This window comes from Diabrotica undecimpunctata, chromosome 2, assembly GCF_040954645.1.
Source record: "Diabrotica undecimpunctata isolate CICGRU chromosome 2, icDiaUnde3, whole genome shotgun sequence".
Classification (NCBI taxonomy): Eukaryota; Metazoa; Arthropoda; class Insecta; order Coleoptera; family Chrysomelidae; genus Diabrotica; species Diabrotica undecimpunctata.
The window spans coordinates 115,622,127-115,647,720 of NC_092804.1; the positions used below are offsets into that span (position 1 = coordinate 115,622,127).

At 36.1% G+C, this 25,594-nt stretch overlaps 1 protein-coding gene across 1 annotated transcript; it reads left to right on the forward strand.

Moving 5' to 3' along the window:
• The first annotated feature begins 709 nt into the window (after positions 1-709).
• Positions 710-25,279, forward strand: Gle1 (Gle1 RNA export mediator). Its single transcript, XM_072523321.1, has 4 exons — positions 710-1,685; positions 3,835-4,777; positions 19,705-19,981; positions 25,051-25,279. Exons 1-4 carry the CDS (start codon positions 1,152-1,154, stop codon positions 25,130-25,132), a joined length of 1,836 nt encoding a protein of 611 aa, XP_072379422.1. The 5' UTR covers positions 710-1,151; the 3' UTR covers positions 25,133-25,279.
• Positions 25,280-25,594: the final 315 nt, after the last annotated feature.

The following is a 25,594-nucleotide window of genomic DNA, read 5'->3' on the forward strand; positions in this document are numbered from 1 at the left end:
ATTTTTCACGTTTCCCAAAAATACAAAATTAGAAAAAATATGGATTATGCGCTGTTGCAGAAAAGATAAAATAACTATAAACATTGCAAGAATATGTAGTAATCATTTCAAGAAGGATGATTTTGTGGATGAATTGTATGCTAGAATAATGGGAAGTAGGTCTAAGTTGAAATTAAAGGATGGAGGTAATTGTTGTTCACTTAATTTAATTCTGTTTATTATCATCACCATTTTATAGCAATTCCAAGTAAAAACTTAAAATCACAAGATGTTTCAAAACAAACAGAATGTGAACCTACAGCAAGGAGAGATAAAAGAGTAGGTAGCAATGAAAACACAAACAGCTATCATTGAAGACTTATTAGAGGTACATTCACATAAAAGGGAAAACACTAACCTTGTAACCATTGATTTTAAGTACCAAACTACCTAAATATCAACAGTTTTTCATAATTAAGTATTATAATCTACTAAACCTATTTATTTCATAACTATCTTTACTATTTTCCATACATCAGACATAAAAATGCCGATTATCCATGTTACGATTCAAATTACTGTACTCTCGTGACGTAATTTCGGGCTTAATGTTCATTGGTTAGTCGGAGTAGGCAACCGTTGTAAGTCTAGGAACCGTGGGTCTGAATGACAGAAGACAGTAAAAAATAAATTTATTATTCTGTGCTATGGTTTTATATCAAATCTTGACAGATCACAACTATTTAGTGTTGCCAAAGGTAGAAAATTTTATAAAATTTTATAATTTATAGAGTTAAACAGATTACACAAAATCATTAGTAAGTGAAGCAGAATTCATTGATATAAATTTCATCTTCGTAGACATCGTTCCGTCTTACTACACTAGTACCTAAATATCTATAACTGAATAATTTTTATATATTTTTTTTTTCTCTGGGATTCTTTTTTCGTTGATAACATGGCACATTGGCAACATTGTATAATGAAATGTTTTCCTAAACATTTGTAGATTTGTATATTGTATATGTATATTCCAACACAAAAACAAAAAAATCTTTAGTAATTAAGTAGCAATATAAAAAATATAGGTGTTACTATTTATTGCTGTTATTGTCATTTTGATGTTGTTGTAATTTTAACTACTGTTTTATAGTTAGTAACTTTAGTTCATAATGGAAGATGTACTCTCTTTTGGTTTTAAGCAGTTAAAAGTTTCAGTTTTAAATAAATTAGATCATATTAATTGCTCTACAAATAGATATATTCCAACTGAAAAGCCACCTAGAAAAAATCAAGGGGGGATTACTAGCCCAAAGGATAATTTAAAAGAGAGTAGTCCTCAATCCAAGCAATCAGAAATTCAGTTTCAAGGCTTATTAGATGTTTTCGAACACAATAGAAGACAAGAAGTAATAAATAAGGTACAAGCCCGTTTAAAGAAATTCGAGGACTTTACAGTACAACAAGAGTTAAATAAAAAAGAACAATGGTTTAAAAAACAGCAAGAGTTTGTTGAAGACCTACAACAACAAGAAAAGAATATAAATCAAGCTCTTCAAGAATATGATAAGAACTCTTCCTATTCGCAAGCACAATTGGCTTTATACTACAAAGATTTAGAATTAAAAAGGCAAGCACAAGAAAATGAAATTAAGAGAAGAGAATATGAAAAACAACTCCTCTATAAGTGCATAGATAAAATTAAGGTATGTAGATACTCTTTTTTCTCAGATAAAATATACACAAAGCATTGTATTTATAAGTATTATTGTATATTTTTCTACAATTAGGTATATATTGAAAACTTATTTGTTTTAATGCATTTTATGTTAAAATTGTGTATATCATACCACATTAAACATGAATCTAGATCTTACAATGACTAATCTTCATTCTCTGTATTTGTCCATGTATTAGACTATTCTTACTTACATTGTTAAATATATCAAATTTAGACTTAACTTTGTCCTTCTAGTTTCAAGTATACAACTAGCAGGTTTTCAAAATAATTATCAGTTATTATATCTTGTCAAACTGACAAATATTTACGTTTTATTCAACTTCTAACTGGATTCATATGGGAAAAGTTGTGACATCAGTTCCAGATAAATTAAGGTTTATTTTTACAGTAAGCACCATAATTGGTAATTTCTGGCTTCTTACAACAATTATTTAATATTAAACATCTTATTCAGGTATAGTATAGTAGGTACAGCCAATAGTCATTCATACTATTTGGAGGTGTGCAATGATGGGATCCTTCTCTTGCTGTTATTATTGCACTGACATTATTCTTCCATGTTAGTTTCTTATGTCTTTGAACCATGAGTATATATACATTCGTATGGGCTTTAATCATTGCTTTTGATATTACATTTTTCAGATTTTTTTTTCTCTTTTGGCTTGGACAAATATATAAATTAAATTATCATTATAGTGGAAAGTTACATTCTTGGATCAAATTTCTTGCCTAATTAGTGAGTTGGTGGATGTGTTGAAGGTTGCCTTTGAGTATATTATATAGTTGGAAATTCTAGGAGGACATTCAGCTGCACTGTATTTGTCACATACTGGGCTGGCTCTGGTACCCTAGTGGTATAGTAGATTTGTTAAAAATTCCATGGCCAAACTCATATTCTTGAATCATGAGTGATTAGTGTTGTTTGCAAACAGGTCCACTTCAATGCAAACTTTACTTTAACTTGCAATTTTGTCCATTAAGAGGACAGCATTCAATAAGTTATATTTGTCGTCTATTAGAATAAGGTCTTTTTATTGTTATGACTATGTTTAATAGCTCCCTTTAGGTATTAGGACCTCCTCATTTATATTAAAGTTGATCCATGGAATTTTGAGTAACCTGTGATACCACATTCACATGCTTCTATACAGTTTACTAAATTTACTTAACCTTACTACTATACATTAAGATTTGCCATAAATATGATTTCAGGAAGGGGATACTATATTTTCTAGCTAATATTTCTAATCATTGTGTCTTCACTTCTTTGCTGCCCAATTTACTTTTTTTAAGGTAGCCCCAAAATATTTAAATTACTCAACTCTGTCTATTCATTGGTTGTTTTATTTTGAACTATACTTGCTTATGAGTCAGCCTAGTGCTGTGTAAAATCAAAAATTTTTTCTACATAGGTATAGTTAAACAGCAGTCGGGACACGGTGCAGCCCTCTCTCATACTCTCACTTATTCTCACTTGTTTTATACACAGACTGTTGGTAATTCTTAATTCTGCCTTTTGATTACAGTACAGTTGTTTCAGCATCTTCATTTTTGTCATCATCTTTATTTTTATTATCTAAACTAAACCAATCTCCAAAAAAGTACTTGTATTCTTAATTAGTTTTTGAACCAAATTAGTGTCCTTCATTCTCTCCTCACATTATTTATTATCAATCAACCAGTGATTTACCTTTAACACCTTGAGTATATGGCTCATTTAATTGATTAGGCAGTGATCTTCATAGTAATTGACTTGAATGAACAAAATCGTATAAAAATTTCAAGGTTGCAGCAACAAGTTTTTTTTTTAATTTCATCTACATTTTCAAAAATATTTGGGTTGATGACGTGCAGGGCTGAAGTGTGCCAGGTGAGGGTTACCGCACGTATGCCATGACTCGTCAATATAAGAATTTATAGCCTTACAGACATACCGTTATTTCAAGGATGCACTAGCTCTAGCAACTATAAGTAGAATTAATAAATTCTTATGTGCTGTTTTTAAATATTTCATGGTGGCTTGTTTTTTGTCGGTCTATGTAAATTATTTATTATATTAACAATTTTCATAGTCAATAAAATAAATTTTAACTAATTTGTCTTACCTTTTTTAGAAATTACAGCCAGAATTTTTGAGTCTTTACGAGAAGATCTTAAAAACGATCAAACGATGTCAGAAAATCGAAAATCTGAAGGCTCAGCTCACAGAAGATTTTCAGTTACTAAACTCCTTGCCATCTAGCTTTGATGAAATAATTAAAAGTTGTAAAAATGCAAAAGTTACAGAGGATGATGTTAAAAACGCTCAAGATATGTTTATACAATTACAAAATATAGAAAGAAAAATAAATGAAACTGTGGATAGTATAAACAAGATTAACGAACAAGCAAATATTCCCAAACCAACTCCTTTGCCAGTTGAATCTAAACCGCTTGTTGCAACCCCTAAACCTGTTGCTAGAAGTCAGTCTGCTGCAAGTATAGAAAAATATATAAATTTGGACAATTTTCATATATATTCCGAATTGATGGACTTTCTTGATAAATATACAGAAAGTATTAAGAATTTAGAAAATGATGTTACTCAAAAACAGTTTATGCAGGATTGCAAAAAAGCCATAAATATTCCAGTAAATTCATTGTCAGGCGTAAACGCTGAACATGTGTTAGACAAATTTAACAAACTATTTAGGTTGCTAAAAGGGCAGGATAATATTATAGCTGATAAGAGAATTAATGCTTCCATCCATCCACAAGGTATCCAGTTTTGTAAAAATTTACTAGCGAAGAGATTTGTTCTTCAGAGTGATTTAATAATTTCTAGTAATTCTGAATCCGCTTTTTGTTATGCTACTGTGATTGTTTCTTTATGGAACGAATTCCCAGACTTTGGTAAATTAATTTTAGCCTACTTTTACAAGGTGTGCCCTTATTTGGTACCCTATAATGTTCCCAGGCAAGAGGGGGAATCTGATGAAGAATATTACCAGAGGCAGGGGTATCAATATAGTAATGGACAAATAGAGAAGCAGGATAAATATTTAAAAAGAATGACAGGTAATTGAAGTGTATATAGCGTATTTATATATATATATATATATATATATATATATATATATATATATATATATATATATATATATATATACGAGGCATATTTTTTAAGTAAGTACCGTTTTGCGATTCCGCTGCCGCAGCGCTACGGTCGGCGTTCCGCGCATGAGCGCTGGTTACCTACATCTCTTGTCTACGCACTGACGCCGTTACAGTCTGATTCTTCATTGTATACTTGTTTACTCCAGTGTTTAAGATGCCTCCAACAATCGTGAGTCACGCTGATTGTGAAGTACGTGCTGTTATACGATTTCTTAGTGCTAAAGGCGTAAAACCGATCGATATTCATCGTGAGATCGTTGAAGTTTACGGACAAAACATTATGAGTGATGGAATGGTAAGGAAATGGGTGAGAGCATTTAAAGATGGCCGCACAAATGTGCATGATGAAGAACGGAGTGGGCGTCCTTCGGTCGTTAATAAAAATTTGGTGCAGAAAGTGGACGAAAAGGTGAGAGAAAATAGACGCTTTATAATTTTATCATTGTCCGACTGCTTTCCTCAGTATTCTCGTAGTGTTTTGTATCGCATTGTTACCGAGAACTTGAATTACCGGAAATTGTGTTCACGTTGGGTTCCAAAAATGTTGACGGATTTGCACAAAACCCAACGTTTAGGCAGTGCATTGACATTCCTTGAGCGGTACCACAGTGAAGGTGAAGATTTTTTAGACCAAATTGTTACTGGTGATGAAACGTGGGTGGCCTACGTCACACCAGAATCGAAACAACAATCCATGGAATGGCGACATTCATCATCACCCAAAAGAGTGAAGTTTAAGCAAACAATTTCTGCCCGGAAAATCATGTGCACAGTTTTTTGGGACAGAAAAGGAGTATTGCTAGTGGAGTTTCTGCCTCGTAATGAGACAATCAATGCAGCGTCTTATTGTGAGACATTGAAAAATCTGCGTCGTGCAATCCAGAACAAAAGACGTGGCAAGTTGAGTAAGGGTATCGTTTTGCTGCATGACAATGCCCGTCCACATGTGGCTAATCAGACCAAAGATCTCATCAAATCATTTAAACGGGAAACTCTAGATCATCCTCCATACAGCCCTGATCTGGCGCCCAGCGACTACCATTTGTTCCAGCACTTGAAGAAACACCTGGGCGGTCAGCAAAAGTAGATTAAGGTACAGGCTTTCATGTAAAAATAAAATTATTGCCATATCTTTGCACGTCTTTTTTTAATTCCAAAACGGTACTAACTTAAAAAACACGCCTCATATATATAAATGTAGTTTATGCTTAGTAATTTTATGTTGTGGTACTTTGAATTAAAACAACTACGCAAAAAATATTGTCTATTATAGAACTTCCAATAATTGTTTTATGCAAATAGGCAACGTGTTGTAAAATTTGTCTACTTCTGTATGGCATAGGGAATGCAGCAAACATTGTAACGGGCATGTTCTACCCAATTTAGAATGAATTTGCGGGTGGTCGTCCCAATCGCTTTTCAAACGTTAACGTGTGTGTATACTTCGAAGTGCAGTAGGTGAATATTTTACAAATGGATATTTCACCAGTGAAGGCGGCTCAGGTAATTGAATTATTACGAGAGGGCTATAGTCAGAGGACTATCACCCGTCGTCTACTTATGGCGCAGTTTGCAGTCTCAAGGACTTACCGTCGAATCCAGGAGACCAGTAGCTACAATCGACGACCAGGTTTGGGTCGACGACGTGTAACGACAAATCGTCACGCGACAGGAGTTGAGCTTCAATAATCCTTAAAGAATGTACGAGGTGTCACTCAGTGGACAGTTAGGAAAATACTTAAGGCTGCCACTTCGAATCCCAGACGAGCTAACACAAGGTCCAAACTTAACTCCGATGGTTAACACGTCAATTGGGATCTTGGCAAATGGAGCAGAGTTTTATTCTCTGATGAGAGTCGTATGTGCTTGTATAGCAATGACAGAAGACGACGGGTCTATCGGGGGCCTAGAGAACAATTTGCCCAGTGCTGCAGTATCGAAACTACATTAGTGGGTAGCTATTCCTCAAGAATCACTCAGAAACTTAATAAGGTCCTTAAGAGATCGCATGGAAAGTGTACTACAACGCAGAGGAGAAAATAATCGGTATTAATATTGATTTTTTATGTTATTTTACTTTTATATTCATTACACAATGACTTTCACTCATAACATGTTTGCTCACATACAATATGATCTTTGTTATATTCTTTAGTTACTCACTTTATACATATGGTGTCATTGCAATAAAAATTACTTCTGTTTACGATAGACACTTGCCAAACAGCGTTGTCAAAAGTGTTTCTAGTGAATTAGCAGGTATGCGGTATGTCTGTAAATCATATATTTGTAAATAAAAATCCTTTTCTTCTTACAAAAACTTAGCGAAATATAAATACTTAAAGAAAAAAAGGATTTTTTTTACAAATATACAACAGACCGCATCCTGCTAATTCACTACAAAATTATGTTTCGGTCGATAATCCAACCAGTCTTGCTAAATATATATATATATAATAAAGTTTTATTTTGAGGTTGCAGTCCTTAATAGGGCAGGAAAGTGAAACTCTTTGTTCTTTAATCAAGCTTTCGCAAAATTTATTTGCTTCTTCAGGATATGCTAAAATAGGGTATCAGTAAATACAATGAAATTAGAATTAAATAACATTGTATAAAACTGGTATAAAAACTTACAACATGAGGTTAATCCATTAAATTTTTAAATTGACAAAACATTAAAACTTAACTTATCAAAATTATAAAGTTATGTAATATTTTAATTTTATTTAATTTTGTATAAATTCATTATGACATTGATTATTATATTGATGTTTGATTTATGTCAGAAAGACACTCGTTTCTGTTTATTATGTTATTTGTTGTTGATAACTAGCTTTTGGTTGTTATTATGGTTACGTACAAAGTGTCGCTCATCATGTTACTTACATAACTATATAATTTTGATAAGTTAAGTTTTAATGTTTTGTCAATTTAAAAATTTAATGGATTAACCTCATGTTGTAAGTTTTTATACTCGTTTTATACAATGTTATTTAATTCTAATTTCATTGTATTTACTGATACCATATTTTAGCATATCCTGAAGAAGCAAATAAATTTTACGAAAGCTTGATTAAAGAACAAAGAGTTTCACTTTCGTGCCCTATTAATGACTGCAACCTCAAAAAAAAAATTATTTTACATAACGTGTCAGTCAATAATACCTAACTACTTAGCTAGGTTAGGAATGGGGTTTATACCAAAAGTATGGAAGCTCATAAGGGTGGTTTTTGTTCCCAAACCTGTCAAAACTGGACAAGAAAAATCTAAGTCCTTAGGGTCGATAAAACTGATGTCATTCGTACTAAAAACTAGAAAAATTGCTCGATAGGCATATTAGAGAAGGTGTATAGGTTGAAACTCAGTCAGTATATAAGGGGCAGTATGCGTATCGAGCAGGCTTCCCTACGGAAACGGCATTGCAACATCTCGCACAGAGGGTGGAGATCGTTCTGGAAAGCCAATATGTGATGTTGGGTACATTTCTTGGTATAGAGGGAGCATTCGACAATACCTGCTACGAATAAACCACGAAAAGACGAAACAAGCTGCAGATGGATAGACTGCATGCTGAGGAGAAAAGTGATATACGCAACGGTACAGGGATATACAGTGTCAGCACAGTTAGTGAGAAGCTGTTCGCAGGATAGAGTTACCACTGGCTGTCCGCAAGGGGAGTTTTATCTACTCTATTGTGGAATCTGGTAATCGATGGGCTAATAGCTAAATTCAGCAATTTTTTTTTTCGGATTCGGATTTTATCGACATAATTGACATCGCGATTCAGGCAAATTTAATGGCACAGTCAGGGATATAACGCAAGAGGCTCTGAGAGCTCATTTAGTTACAGAATGGACATTAAATGTAGGTCTTAACAAGTCCCCAGAAGTCCAAAATCATGAAATTCACCTGGAGGAATTTAGAGGGATTGGATGCTCTAAGCCTAAATGGTACACATCTAAATCTGGTGGGTGAAGCTAAGTATCTTGGTGTAGGTAATACTAGTCTCGAGACTTACTTTGAATCAGCAGATAGGACGAATTACCAAGAGCGGTCACAGCGTTATTGGTAACCAGACGCACTCATGGAAAAATGTGGGATTTGAAAGCAGACTCGTTATATTGGATTTATAAAGTGGTAAAACAAGTAATTACACATGCATCAGTGATATGGTGGTCAAAAGTGCAGCAAAAAAGTGCTATCCTCAAACTAAGCAAAGTGGAAAGACTTGCTTGTCTTGAAATCACGGAGATTCTGAGGAGCACTTTACCTTTTGTTATGAGGTGGAGGCGAGGATAGGATATTATAGACGACGAGGAAACCTGAGCAACTTATCGGTTAGATCAAGACAGTAAAATTATAAATTAAAGAGGGAATACCGAATGCATGACGATTTCAGACCATATTGTACCGAGATATAGGCCTAAAGTACCCTGCCAAGTGCCTATGAGAGAAATGGGGCAAAGGAAACACTCCACCCAGGTTGCAAGGCTATACCTGGTAAAAAACGGGTCTAAAACTGAACAAGGTTTGGGTGCCGGAATATTCAGTAGTGGTGGAAATTTAAACATTTCTATTCCACTAGGAGAATATCCCTCTGTATTTCAGGCAGAGATTTGTGCAATCTTGCACTGTGCAAGAGAACGTAGTGTTACGTAAAAATATGAGTCATAGTTTTAACCTGTAAACATGTTTTTATTCTAATATGTTTTAGAATTTACGAGAGACTTCGATTTACCTGAGCGACCTTCCAGAACCGATGCGAGGGAAATCCAGTTTGCCTTTACCGTTTCGCCATCGAAGGTTTTAGAGTTTTCGAGATAACGGCACTGGTATATAATAACGGAACTGTATTTGGAAGGGACAGTTAATTCTCAAGACCCGCGCTCGCGAATTTGTTACGTACGGATATAATAAATTATTGTCAGATAAGTTAATATAAATAAAGAAATAAATTAAATCCGTAAGTGTTATAAGTCTTTGCCGATAATCTGAATGACTTACAGATATTAACAAATCGCATAACAGAAGTCAGCAACAGATACGGACTAGCTCTTAACATAAAGAAAACCAAATTTATGACAATTAGTAAAAAACCAATACTAAACGCTCAACTTACAATCAACCAACAGAATATCGAAAGAGTCGAGCAATATACATATCTAGGCACCAATTTAAATAGCCAATGGGACCACTCAACAGAAATTAAACAGCGAATAATAAAAGCAAAAGCAGCATTTGTTAGAATGAGAACTATTTTCAACAGTCGAGACATATCATTAAAAACAAAATGCCGTCTATTGAACTGCTACATATTCACAGTTCTGCTCTACGGAATGGAAGCATGGACACTGACTGTTGCATCTATGAATCGGCTCGAAGCTTTCGAAATGTGGTGTTATAGGCGCATCTTACGTATATCCTGGGTTGACAGAGTTACTAATGTGGAGGTCCTGCGTAGAATGGGGAAAGAATGTGAAATTCTCATGACCGTCAAAACTAAAAAGTTGGAATATCTAGGTCATGTAATGAGAAATCAAGAACGTTACGGCCTTCTCCAGCTGATTCTCCAAGGGAAAGTAAATGGTAAGAGAGGACCGGGAAGAAGACGCATTTCCTGGCTTCAAAATTTGCGAAAGTGGTATAACACGACTACCACTGAACTGTTCCGCGCTGCAATAAGCAAAGTGAAGATAGCCGTGATGATCGCCAACGTCCGGAACGGATAGGCACTTTAAGAAGAAGAAGAAGAAGTGTTATAAATATTGAACCTTTTAATAAATTCACAACAAATGGTGTCAGAGTGAGATCGAACATAAATTAGACTTATAATAATAATACAAGTGAATATTTGTAAATTGTGAAAATGACGACGATTTATGAGCTGACAGTGACTAATTTAAGAAGACATCTCGAAGACAGAGAATTAGCTTCTACCGGAAAAAAGGCTGAGTTAGTCCAACGACTAAAGAACGCTTTGCTAGAAGAAGGTCTAGATCCAGAGACTTATATATTTGAAGATGCTGTCATCTCGTCGATTTCGAAATTGGAGAACAAAGTTTCTGACGATATTTCGAAAGTTTCTTCTGATGTAGCCAAAGTTTCCGGCGATATCGCATCATTGGAAAACAAAGTATCCGGCGACATCGCTTCTTTAGAAAGCAAAGTTTCTAACGAGATTTCTTCTCTGGAAAGCAAAGTTTCTGCTAACATCTCTAAAGTCACTTCAGAGATATCTGCTCTTGACGATAGAGTGTCTTCGTTAAAAAACCAAGTTGCTGCCGATATGTTGGCCTTCGAAGAAAAGATATGGAAAGAGATGGAAAGGAAGATGAAGGAAACAGGGACAGCAGAGAGAGGTAACAATCCGATTACAGTGGAGATAAAAGAAGACGAGACGAAATGTAAGTTGGAGACACGGCCGAAATTTGAAGGAAGTGGAAGTTCTGTGCATGTCAAAGTCCCAACTTTCGACGGAAAATCGTCATGGAACAACTACATGAAACAGTTCGAATCAGCTGCAAGAGCGAATGGATGGTCTGAAAAAGAAAAGGCTGTAAACCTGACTATCGCTCTTCGAGGAGATGCCTTAGATGTGCTTCAGACCATAGCCGTAGAGGAGACCGATGATTTCGAACAACTGAAGAAGAGGTTAAATATGCGATATGGCCACGAACATTTGGAGCATGTATATCAGTCGCAGCTTAAAAATCGTAGACAGAAGAAAGATGAGGCTCTTCAAGAATATGAGGTAGATATTGCCAGATTAGTACGATATGCTTATCCAACAGCTCCCGAAGACATGATGGAAAAATTGGCCGTTCAAACGTTTATTGATGGTCTTCGTGATCATGAAATGCAGAGAACACTACGATTAGCTCGTCACAAGACGCTGGTTGATGTCTTATCCGCCGCCCTCGAATATGAGTCAGCTACGCAGGCCTCTGGCGGTTACAGTAAAGTTAGGACTGTAAAAGAGGAAGAAGATGAAGATAAACTTGACCAGCTCGTTAATATGATAAAAAGCATGACATGCAAGAAAACGAAGACCATAAAATCAAGAAACTCACCATCGGAAAAACCAGAACGAGTCGGCTTTAGGGGAGCAGCTTCGACCCGGAACTTTTCCAAAGACCCTCTCATACTAATAGCTTCTTTGAAATGTCGTGAAGATAGTGTATATGTAGATGGAGAAATAAATGGTAAAAGACATACGTTGTTGGTGGATACCGGAGCGACCAGAACCATTATACGTCCAACAGTTATAAACAGCCGTAAGAAACTGTTACCAACGAGGTTGCGACTTCGGACCGCTACAGGTGAAAATGCCAACATTCATGGAGAAATCCAGGTACAATTGGGAATTGGAGCAGAAAAGTTCGTCCATACTGTTATAGTTGCTGACATCGAAGAGGATGTTATATTAGGAATGGACGTAATGAATATGCATGGATTCCAATTGGATTTTAAGAATAAGGTAATCAAAGTTGGCAACGAGGAGGTATTTCTTCATCCACATAATGACAACACTGTGCAAGCAGCCATTACAGAAGATACAGTCGTGCCTGCGAGAAGCGAAACGATCATAGTAGCGCGACTACAGGGAATTGTAGACGAAGGGAGACCTGTTATGATGGAGCCTTGGAACCACGACGATGAGGTTGGCCGTGGAATCATAATTGGAAAGGAATTGGTGACTTCGGCTAAAGAAATTCCTGTGAGACTTATCAATGTCAACGACTACCCAGTGACCATAAAGAAAGAGACAAAAGTAGGAACTTGTGTACCTGTGACATCCATAATCCGTCAGGCGACAACATCTGATAATTCCAACGACAAATTCGACCAAATGGTTGCAGTCGCAGGACAGTCTCTAAATCAGATGGAGAAAAAGAAATTAAGGGAATTTCTTCGGCAGTATCGTGATATTTTCGTATCGAAAGGAGGAAAGACGGGAAGAACTACGGTTGTTAAGCATAAAATTGATACTGGTAATGCTAAGCCAATTCGTCAAACAGCTCGACGATTACCACAGGCGAAAAGAGAGGAAGCTGAAACGATTGTCCAGGAAATGAAGAAAGACGGAACGACGAGGTTCTGTGTGGATTACCGTTTGCTGAACAACGTTACCAAGAAAGATAGTTATCCTCTGCCTCGGATCGATGACACATTGGACACATTGGCTGGAAGTAAATTGTTTTCTACTTTGGATTTGAAGTCTGGATACTGGCAGGTAGAAATGGACCCAGTAGATAAAGAAAAGACAGCCTTCACCACAGGATCTGGATTGTGGCAATTCAACGTTATGCCATTTGGACTCTGTAATGCTCCTGCGACATTTGAGAGGCTTATGGAAAATGTGTTGAGAGGGTTATCTTGGAAAACATGCCTGGTTTATTTAGATGACATAATCGTCTTGGGGGAGACATTCGAAGATCATTTGAGGAATTTAGAAAACGTTTTTAATCGACTTAAAGCTGCCCAATTGATGCTAAACCCCAAGAAGTGCCAGCTATTTCAAGGTAAAGTCAATTATCTGGGTCATATAGTCAGTAAAGAAGGAGTGGCCGTGGATAAGGGGAAAATCGATTCCATTAAGGAATGGCCAAAACCAACTGACAAACATCAAGTGAGAAGTTTTCTTGGACTATGTACTTACTACCGGAGGTTTATTAAGAAGTTTGCAGATATCGCTAAGCCATTAACGCGACTTACGGAGGAACCAAGAGATTACCGCTGGGATACAGACTGCCAAAATGCCTTTGAGACCTTAAAAAAACATCTAATAACAGCACCAATTTTAGGGTATCCACTGCCAGAAGGAGAGTTCATCTTAGATACGGATGCAAGTAATGTGGGAATTGGAGGAGTGCTGTCTCAGATTCAAGGAGGACAGGAACGAGTCCTCGGATATTTTAGTAAAGTTCTTTCAAAACCTGAGCGGAATTATTGCGTCACGAGAAGAGAACTTCTAGCAGTAGTTAAATCAGTAGAGCACTTCTATACCTCTATGGCAGAAAGTTTCTAATCCGAACCGACCATGCCGCCCTTAAGTGGTTGATGCAGTTTAAGAATCCAGAGGGTCAGATAGCCAGGTGGATCGAACGACTCCAAGAATACGATTTTAAGATTGAGCACCGGGCCGGAGTTAGCCACAGAAACGCTGATTCTCTTTCCAGAAGGCCATGCCCAGCAGAGTGTTCCCACTGCAACAAAACGGAATCCAAGGAAGCAGCAGTGCTAAGAACGACGATTGTCAACGACGACTGGACGCCTACTAAGATAAGGGCAGAACAAGAGAGAGATCCAGTTATACAGAAAATCCGAAAATGGAAAGAGGAAAACCGTCGACCACCTTGGCAGGAAATATCAAACCTATGCTCAGTAGTTAAGACGTATTGGGCCCAGTGGGACTCATTTATCATCGAAGATGGCTTGCTCAAACGAGTCCTGGAAAATGATGACGGTTCAGAGAAGAGAAGACAGTTGGTGATCCCAAAGAGCAGAATAGCCGAAGTACTTCGTCAGTTACACGACAGTCCATCGGGAGGGCATTTTGGTGTAAGGAAAACCCTTCAGCGAATTCGGGAACGGTTTTATTGGATGAACAGTTCAGACGACGTAAAAGACTGGTGTAAGAAATGTACTATTTGTGCTACGAGTAACGGGCCTCACCGAAAAAGGAGAGCTCCTATGAGACAATATAATGTTGGAAGCCCGTTTGAAAGAATAGCTTTGGACATTGCAGGGCCATTTCCAGAAAGTGAAAATGGGGGCAAGTACATGTTGGTAGTAATGGATTACTTCACTAAGTGGGTCGAGATTTACGCACTTCCAGACCAGAAGGCCGCCACCGTTGCAGATAAGTTGATCCAAGAATATATCAGCCGATTTGGAGTGCCTTTGGAGATCCATAGTGACCAAGGCAGGAACTTCGAAAGTGATCTATTCCAAGGAATATGTGATAGACTAGGCATGAAGAAAACAAGAACTACCGCGTATCATCCGCAATCGGATGGTATGGTAGAACGAATGAATAGGACAGTTGGCAAGTATTTGACAAAGATGGTGTCCGATCATCAGCGAGACTGGGACCAATACCTTCCGTTCTTCACAATGGCCTACAGATCTGCTGTTAACGAATCAACAGGCCAGACACCAGCCAAAGTCCTATTCGGACGCGAAATGCGACTACCTTGTGATCTCGAGTTTGGATGTAAACCTGGAGAAGATGTAGCAGGTGAAGATTATGTGATCGAATTACGAAGAAGAATGGACGATGTACATGAGTTGGTCCGTTCCCACCTTCAGATCGCTAGCGACAGAATGAAGAAACGGTACGATACACAAGCCGAAAAGGGTTGCTTTAAGAAGAACGACAAAGTATGGCTGTATAATCCCAAGAAGCGAAAAGGTTGTTCTCCCAAATTGCAGCAGTTTTGGGAAGGTCCATACCTCATTATGGAGAAGATCAACGATGTCATCTACCGAATAAGCAAGATTCCGAGGGGAAAGCCGATGATAGTACACCATAACCGGTTGGCGTCTTTCGAAGGTGACCACAACGTAGATGAAGAAGTGGAAGTAAACCAAGTCCACGATGTGTCTGACCTCACGTTTGAGGAATTCATGGGTGCCTATGGAGGTACCGGTAAAGCGAGACATGGTGTTACCACTGAAGAAAAGCAAGATCTACTCGCGCTCCCCGATGACTACTCGCTGGCCCTTACCATCCCGGCCAGTATCAAAGACGCACCAGGGTTGGCATCCGTCTTTCGAAGGAAGTTTGGTCGAGTTGCAGAACTTCAATGCCAAGTGCCAGCTCCCGGTAAAACCTTGAAACTCCAAGATGCATCACGTTACCTTTTCTACCTGGTAACAAAAGACACTGCCCGTGACCAACCTACCTACCGAGATGTATGGGAAGCCTTACTTCAATTGAGAGAGCACGTACTGGAGTCCGACGTGCAAAAGTTAGCCATGCCAAAGTTGGAGTGCCGCCAATTAGATTGGAGGGTTATCCGAAATATGGTGGAGGAGATCTTTAAAGACACCGAAGTCCAGGTGTTAGTCTGTTGCAATCCGCATAGTTACTGGTGCGGAGAGAAAACCGTCCCTTGTCATTTTTATACAACTGGAAGTTGTAAAAGAGGGTCCAGTTGCCGATACCAGCATACCGTTCCAGTTCTAGTCCCGACAAGGTTCCAGGAGGAACCATCTTTTGAGAGGGGGGCAATGTTACGTAAAAATATGAGTCATAGTTTTAACCTGTAAACATGTTTTTATTCTAATATGTTTTAGAATTTACGAGAGACTTCGATTTACCTGAGCGACCTTCCAGAACCGATGCGAGGGAAATCCAGTTTGCCTTTACCGTTTCGCCATCGAAGGTTTTAGAGTTTTCGAGATAACGGCACTGGTATATAATAACGGAACTTTATTTGGAAGGGACAGTTAATTCTCAAGACCCGCGCTCGCGAATTTGTTACGTACGGATATAATAAATTATTGTCAGATAAGTTAATATAAATAAAGAAATAAATTAAATCCGTAAGTGTTATAAATATTGAACCTTTTAATAAATTCACAACAGTAGTATGGGGGTCTTCGAACTGAAGCGGATCAATATAGCCATTGGGGCTCTTAGAAGCCCTAAGACGTGTTGATGATCTGGTCAGAATGGGATCAGCTACAAAATACTTCGTCATTACAAAAAACATTGTCCGCGACCGGAAAAAAGCCTGGACCCAAAGGCAACATAACTCACAAGACATCCGGTCAAACACATGGCAAAGTGCATATGGGAAGGACGTATGCTCATAGGGCTGAAGTACTGCGGAAAAAACCAGGCATCAGCTTAAAGTCATCATAGGCTTCCCTATTGGACAAGCGCCAGTGAAGGGCCACCTGCATACAATGGGACTGTTGCATGGAGTCTCTGTAGAAGAGGATCTGATACAGTCAACCATATCAAACATGACTGTGAGTCATTAAATGGATAAAACTTCTCTCAAACTCTACCTTATCGTTGGATGTTTAATATCGCCTCATTAAAATTTATATTTAGCCCATATTATTATATGCAGTCGAAACATAGACTCAGCAACAAATAGTATGGGACGACTGGATTCGTATTCCGAAGAATACGAAAGATCATATGGGCAATAATCAGAACGAATGAAAGATTGGTACAAATGATCGAAATCTATAAAGAACTTCTAATTTAAGCAGTATTAAAGTAATACATCAAATCGGTAAATTAGAACATACATATTAAGAAAATTAAGGCAAAGGGTGATATGAAGGGGAAAATGCTCTTAGCTCAAAAAATGTACAAGATTAGACAGGCATTGTTCAATCACAAATTAGTCCAATAATTTGTAAACAAGTTGATACCAATAGTCTTAGAGCTCACCTCACAAAAGACAAATAGAGCACGTAGTATGTGGAAAAATTTATATTTTGCATACTATTTTTAGTATTTTTGAAATTGTCAAATGTATACTTGTACAAGATTTATGCCCCATTCCCCAGATTACATTCAAAGCATCTTAGCGATGTATATATAGATCGAGGGATATTTATAATAAAAACTCATCTAGAAAAAAAAAAAGAATTTGGATGGTGAACGGGCCTTAGATTGAATGGTAGAATCTCTGGAAGATATATGTAAGGCAAGCAATATAATAAATTGTGAATCACTATCGAGTCAGCTTAAAGAAGAACAAGAACGGGCAAACATTCTAGGAACAGTCCTCACAACATCATTTGGAGTAAATGATGAATTATACAGGGACATTGATTCCTTGGACGAAAATCAGAAGGAAATAATAAAAAATTCAAAACATCAGACGAAGATGATGTTAAAAACGATAGCTTTGATTAATTCTACAGAAGAAAGAATAAATGAAGATTTAAATAGGTTCCGAGAAGCACTGATAAAAGGAACCAAGGAAATGTCTAAAGGTCTATGTGATGTCTCATATAGAGCTGACACATTAGAAAAAAAAACATACGACTGAAAGTGGAAGCGGCCTATGACCGTGCAATGGAATATGCAACATAACGTACGAACACATACGAAAAAATATTAAACCTTCAATACAATCATGGACACTTTATAGATATTATAAAACTCGGATAGAGTCAATTATGTTGAATACTACAAAGTTCCTTCCACAAGGAGTAAATATAAGAAGGCAGCCAATAATAGATACGGTTTTACAAAATGAAGAAGGAGACATCGTCATTATTGGATATTTCCTAATAATTGACAACACTAGATATAACCGACTGAGAGTTACAGCTCTTCCGTTGTCGGTGACAAGTGGCCTTGTTCGTTCGTTGATGATCCCAAGGGATCTACTTGCAGTAGATTATAATAATTTACACTATTTTGAAATGACATATGAAGATAAAGAAATGCGTATAGAATTAAACAAAGAAGAGTTGGCATGTTCACTTATGGCAATCATTAAGATGGATACCCAGCCGAACTGTATATTAAATTAATTATATGATAGAACTCCCAACTCCACCTGCAATATAGTAGAGTGCATGATAAAGGAAGCCAGTTTTATTAGCTGTCACCAAAATGCGTTGCTCAGACCCGGAACAACATTATTCATATCCAGTAATGGATTGGAAACAGCAATTGGAAGACTTATTAAAGACTCCCGTCAGCCCCATTGAAGAGCTTATGCAGAGGTCAATAATAAAACAGATCAAAATTCCCAGACATAATATAGACATTCGGGGAGGTGAGATGCCAAAAAAGATGGTACGGTAATTTAAACAATTTAGGAGGCTAATATTGAAGAAGAAACAGGCTTTAAAGCCTACATACAAGAAGGAAGAAGAAGAGGCAGACCAGTTGGACCAAGACATATCCGAACATACGTGGAAAACCATTGTCAACCATTAGTGGATTCCTAATTTAACCACAGGACTAGTGACTATATTCATTGATATGTTGATTGTCATTATGTGGAAGGTAGTCAGATATCTTCGGAATGCCAAGAGAGCCAAAAAACAAAGCCATCATCCAACCTCATCCAGCGCCTCGAAGACATACGATATCACAACCAAATTTAAATAGAACTTTCGGAACATTCCCTCCTAGATCAGTTACACTTAATGAACTTGGATATAAATTAGATAGTGTAACTGAATCATACATTCTAAATATTCAATTTATAGGTAGCACTACTCAGGTGAGATAACAATTCAAAAATTGAGTAAATTAGTATTATGATGTTATGAAAGGTTGTAATTATTTTAAACTATTAATATTATTTTATATTTTGTGTATTTAGATATTTTCTATTGATCTTCTGGTACTTATTGAGTATGTTCAATCACAAATTATTCCATTAATTTGTAATCTCACATTAATCTTGATTTCCTGAATTTGTATAGTTTCACCGTGTATAATTATGAAACATATCGATTAGTAGCTTAATTACAGTTTGTCTGACTTCCTGCTAACTATAGATTGCCTAATATGTATTGAGGAAATGCCCGCAATCATTTCGTCCTGCGATCATCGTCGATCGAGAAGAATCGGACACAGGGAATTAGAAACAATTCGAAATTATAATTACATTCGAATTTGTCCAGGCATGGATATACATTTACTAATAAGAACCATAAGATACGAGATCAATTTGCCGTAATGATGGCCAATATTCAGTAATGGATGGGCCTTATGTTTCACTTTTTTTTTCTACGAAACTCATTAAACGAGTGTACAGAAATACCAACATAGTAACATTTACGGCTTCAATCGTGTATAATATTCTTAGTATATATACCTATATATATTTTAGGTGTCATGCGTCTTTATTCCGCTATTATGATTGTTAAGCCCAAACGAGGATGTACTAATATTTATAATATTCAAAATGGTTGGAAATGGTTGACATCAACTTTAAAATTAGAACCCGAAGTAGACATTACTGCAACTTTAGTGCACACCTTCTTAGAAACTGCTGGCTTTGAAATGGAGGCTTGTTATGGAAAGATGTTTAAAAAATTGTTACAAATTATAATGGGCCAGTTTTTACCAAGTTGTAAACAGAAATGCACTGGAGGCGCACTGACCAGGTAATTTTATTTTCCTAACATATTGATTTTCTGTGGGTCCAGAGATTAAGTGAAGTACAACGTTTAACTAACTTTATTTAACTCCCAAAACTCACTTAATTACAAGTATTACAAATTCTAATTTTATTAATAATTATCGCTTACAGTGCAAATTGATATCGCTTCTTTCAAAACAACTCGCTAATATTAATAATCACAGGCCGCCTCAGCGGGCTTACATAAGTAGAACTAGATATTTTGGAAGAAATTACGCGTAGTTTATCGGGCGCCGCAGAACAGCTCCACAGCGGAGCGTGGAATATAAGGATATGTAATACAACAATATCAAGGCAGGCTGTCACAATTGTTTTGTAATACTACATTGCTTTCTGAAGTATCTATCTAGAATTATTGGTATCATCGAGTAGTTCATGGATTTTCTAGATTTTAGTTAATTTAACCAGAACGTATTTGCCATTGATCTCTTCCATTGACAAAGGCGATATTGTTGATTTATGATAAATATATTGTAGCGTGTTTAAATAGAACGAGCTGTTTTAATTTATATAAATATATTTATTTATTTATAAGTTTACAGCACGATAATATCTTATCAACTAAACTAACCTAATATCAGCGCAGCTTATATATACAAGTTGTTACAGCTTATTTCAGAGTGGCGAGCCCTTCCACTAAATAGTTAATCGCGCAGACAATAGAATATCTATGATCAGACCCATGCAGTGGCGTTGCAATATTAAACAAATTAAATTATTTGGAATCGCACTAATTACACAATTATTATTCACTTAAATAATAAATGGAGTTTGATTGTACACAGATTGTTTTATAGATACCAAACTTTTTGTTTTTTATAATACCATCTTTAATAATTGATACTCTATAAAGTTTGGTAAAAGTTAATTTCTAATTTAGTATCAGTTACCTTAAAACCGTAATTATAAAGTCATTATTAATGACTCCTTAACGACTCGTTAAGGACATACAAAGAACTCATAAGAATTATTTCCGAGAATTTCTAGTCACTGGATTTCAGACGAGTTTGTAATTTAGTCTCATTATGTTGTCGAGTCTCAACAAGAAAGGTGCTACCACGCGTATTAGAACTATTTTGTAGAATGGAGATGGTTAAGTGTAGTACGAGTAAACAGATCAGTTTAACATCAGAATCCAAAGGAATAGTTTACAATGGATTTAAATATATGCAAATACTATTTCCTGAAGATAATCGATCTAGTATTAAACAACGTGTGAGTGAAGTTACTGGAGTATCTTTACGTACAGTAGAAAGGATCATTCAACAAGCGAGTATGCTAACAAACGCAAACGAGTCAAATAATACACTAAAACTTCCAGCTACAACACTTGCTAAAAGGAAAGCAACCATGACAGACTTGAGGTAGTATGACAAACAGTTCATTATAAATACCATTTCATCGTTTTCATGAGACTGAAAGTTGTCGTGTATCATTGAAGCTCTTGCAGAAAAGGCTTGAAGAGGTGTACGAGTGTGAGTTCTCTCTACAGAATTTTGAAAAATTTGGGATTTAAATGAAGGTTGTGCAAAGGGTACAACAATAGATTCGAGAATAATATCGCAGTATCTGGTGCAAATCCAAATCGGGACTCATCTGTGAACAAAGTAGAGGCCCACTCACGTCTAACCCAATTTACGTGTTCTTGTGCCCACTGAAGTCGATGAGCACGATTTCCTCTGGATAATATAGGCACTCTCACAGGTCTTCGAGCATTTAACCATACTTCATGCAGTCTATTTCTAATGGTTTGGCCACTTGCAAACACTTCAATCCTTGTACGACCTCTATAATGTTCAACATCACCAGTTTCTTGACACCTTAATTACAAACGATTAATGTCACTTCTGTTTTTGTGGAAGACCTCAGCAACGTCTCTTTGGCTTCTAGCCCGCCACTGCGTTTCGCGAGTTAAATTATGTCTCTCCATTATTGGCAATTGCAAAACTAAATAAAAATCCACATAGACATCGAATATCAAGTACCAATAAAGAAACATTACTTTTATCTGATATACTCGTTTTCATCGTTCTTGGCGTGTGCCTGAAATAAGCTACTACGGAATTTTTAATATTCGTCTCTCTCTGATACACAGATGCGTAATTCAATTGTGCGAGTCACGTTCGTCATGGTAAAGTGCGATGAGAAGGGAATGAAGAGATCACTCACGTCTCCCAGTATTGTAGCAATAACACCGATGCGTTTGGCCGATACGGTGTCGGTGATAAGTTCGGCCTCTTTACGAATACAGATAGCTGGCAGTGACGTGTTTTTTTTTTTAACATGTTACTCTGATCTGTGCAGGTTTGAAGTAGCTGATAAAATAGTTTTTATAAGTAAACAGTTTTTAATTAATTAATAGTTTGAGCTCTTACTGTGTGGAATTCTATTACATAAAATAATACTCTCGACACCTTAAAAATTCCAGTTTATTATAAATTAACCCTCTCTCTTCCGATACCCATTGCAATAATGACTTGTGGCATTGTTCTTGAATGAGCTGGCTAATAGGTTTATAATTGTAGCAATTACCATTGATATTTTATGTTGTTTTAGTCGATTTTAGTCAGTCATTGTTGGAATTTGTTCCGAACAGTTTTACTTATTATTTTTTGTTGTGAATATCTAATTTTTCTATTTAATAAAAAAAAAATGCCGGGAAAAACGATAACAGGAGAAATGCGACAATGTGTAGTTCATTTATTGGAGTATTTTAAAAAAGAAAAAGAAAACAACGGACCTTAGCTTTCGTTATCATCGGTACATGAACGAGTAGCGGACGCTTTGAAAATCAGTCTTCGCAGAGTGACAAGAATAAAGAGTGAATACAACTGATACCAGGAGAGTCACGTAATGTACAAAAAAAAGACTAATGATGTCAGCGATACTATAAAAGGAGAGATTAGAAATGTACTGTATGGCATGAAAGCAAAAGGAGAGCACGTTACAATTAAAGTTCTAAATACACAATTAAGAAACAAGCATCTCTATGACGGTTCTGATACAAGTTTGTGGCGTCTTATGAAAATTGTGGGTTTTCATACAAACTAGAAAATAGTAGACGAGTGCTATGTGAGAAACCATGTATTGTCTCCAAACGACTGTATTTTTTGAGGCATTATATGAGAAATGTTTTAAGTCCAAGCCCACTTCAGTTCGTTTTTTTAGATGAAACATGGATATTCCTAAAAGGGGCATATAAACGTACTTGGCAAGATGACTGTGTGAAAAGCATCAGAAAAGGACACGAAAATACAGGTAAACGCTTTGTTGTTTTACATGCCGGAAGTAGGCAAGGATTTGTTAAAGATGCTGGATTACTGTTTTCTACGAAATCGAAGAGTGCAGACTATCATAATTCTATGGATAAAGAGTCTTTTAAAAGTGGGTCTCCGAAAAGCTGATACCAATGTTGGAGGAACCATCTAATTATTATGGATAATGCCTCATACCATAGCTTTTTAATAGAAAAGTTACCGAATGCCAGTTGGAAAAAAATCGGACTTACAAGAATGGTTACGAGCGAAAAGAATTATTTTTGACGACGATTCGGGCAAGACAGAGCTATTGAGTCTTTGTCGCCAGAATAAACCATAAAATACCAGGTACGTTATAGACGAGCTACTCCAAGAACATGGGCATCAGGTTTTGAGATTGCCTCCATATCACTGTCAATATAATCCGATTGAGTTGGTCTGGGGCATTTCTAAACAATACTATGATCGTCATATTGGAGAACATGGACGTGGAGATGAAACAGTGAAAAAAGTTTGGGGCGATGCATTAGCTGAGGAAACACCTGCAGTGTGGGCGAGTTGTGTTAACCATACTGAAAAATTAATTCAGGACGACTGGGCAAAAATGGTCACATATGATGAAAATGAAAGTAGGATTATTATCGATTTGGCGGAAGATTCCAATGATGAAGACAGTTCCAGTGAAGACGCTCACTGATTAGCTAATTAATCAAGGTCAGTACGTTGTAACAGTTCAGAATTCGCTACAGTGCTTAAAACTTAAAAAATCTGTATCATTTTTTAATTAAAGTGGGTTAAATAATTAACACTTTTTTGGGTATATTTCAAAATCCTTTTAAAATATAATTTTCGTTATATCCTGTCCTATTGTACAGCAAGCTAGAAAAATAATTCTTCGCAATTTATACGTATATTCCGTTATTAGAAATTTAATGAAAAATAATTTATAATTTTCTTTTATAACTATTATTTCGTTTAACATGCTACATTTTGCTCCGCCACTGGAGGAGGTAAACGAATCGAGCTTAGACAAGGAAAGACAGATGAAACAACTTATTGCAAGTGTTTTTACACGCACACGCCAAGAACGATGAAAACGATTATAGATAGATTGAAGTTTTGTTAAATTTTTTATAGCTATTCTTATCAGCATTACTGTCCAAGGTGGTAAGCGACAAAACAACAAAAAAGATTAAAAAAATAAATTTATTTTTGTATTTGCGGCTAACATTGATTTAAAGCTATTAATGTAGGTGTCCCCTAGATTATTTTGATGTGTGTAATTCTAATATCTCTACTGTCTGTTTTTATTTAATAAAATTTCTTTAAGACCATTGTGCTGCACTCTGCCAAATGACATCTCAAAATCAATGAAACACGCATATACCTCCTGATTCATATCTAACCATCTCTGTAAAAGAACACTCACTGCAAACAGTGCATCCCGTGTTTCCAGACCTTTCTTAATTACTTTTAAAAACATTTTCAATGATATCTTTACTACCATATAAATCCAGCTCAACAAGAATAATCACACACTACACACAAAAATTTTTATCAAATAAACAAATTTTTCCAAAAAAAAAAAATCACAGAAGGTGGGGAAAAGTTCAGATGGGAGGAAAGAAATTGTTTTCATATGTCAGATACACACTGTTTCAAAGCCATTTCAAAGTTACTATTGAATTTTATATTAACTTAAAAGACTTCATTCAAATAACGATGATTTATTTTATGGTATATCCATTTAGCCTAAATTATACTTTTATGTTTTTAGGTTGGAATTGCTTTTAGAAGACTATCTGCACAAACAGAAATTTGAATCACCAGATGGATATTTGGGATATACATATTGGTAAATTTGAAGAGGAAGAATTATATTTTGTGAATTAGACTGAATTGCACACCGTAATGTATATAACTGTGATTTCAGTGAAAACGTCGTCTTCTCCTTTTAAGGAGGCGACTTTTAAACATTTTTTTCAAAAATATACATTTTTAAAATAGTGCTTTTTTATTTAAAATGAAAGATAGTTTTATAGTTGAGGATCAGAATTGTAGGCACTAAATTTAGTGTTATTGTTGGTCTTCCATAGGCGTACAAAATTTCTTTGTAAGAGTTAGAGATAGCGCTACGTGTATTGAAGAATTTTTACAAATCATATGTACCACTATTCTCTCCCTAGCGCTAAAAAAATAAATATGTGGGATCATCCATAATGCAAGTGAATAATTTAGTCATAGGATTATATGGACTAACAAAAAGGCAAAATATGCATACAGTATATATATATATATATATATATATATATATATATATA

Bases quoted from the DNA above. Each gene is read 5' to 3' on its own strand.
- Gle1 (XM_072523321.1), top strand. From the start codon at position 1,152: ATGGAAGATGTACTCTCTTTTGGTTTTAAGCAGTTAAAAGTTTCAGTT. The intron at 1,686-3,834 runs GTATGTAGATAC...TACCTTTTTTAG, and splicing joins AGTGCATAGATAAAATTAAG to AAATTACAGCCAGAATTTTT. The intron at 19,982-25,050 runs GTAATTTTATTT...TTATGTTTTTAG, and splicing joins ACTGGAGGCGCACTGACCAG to GTTGGAATTGCTTTTAGAAG.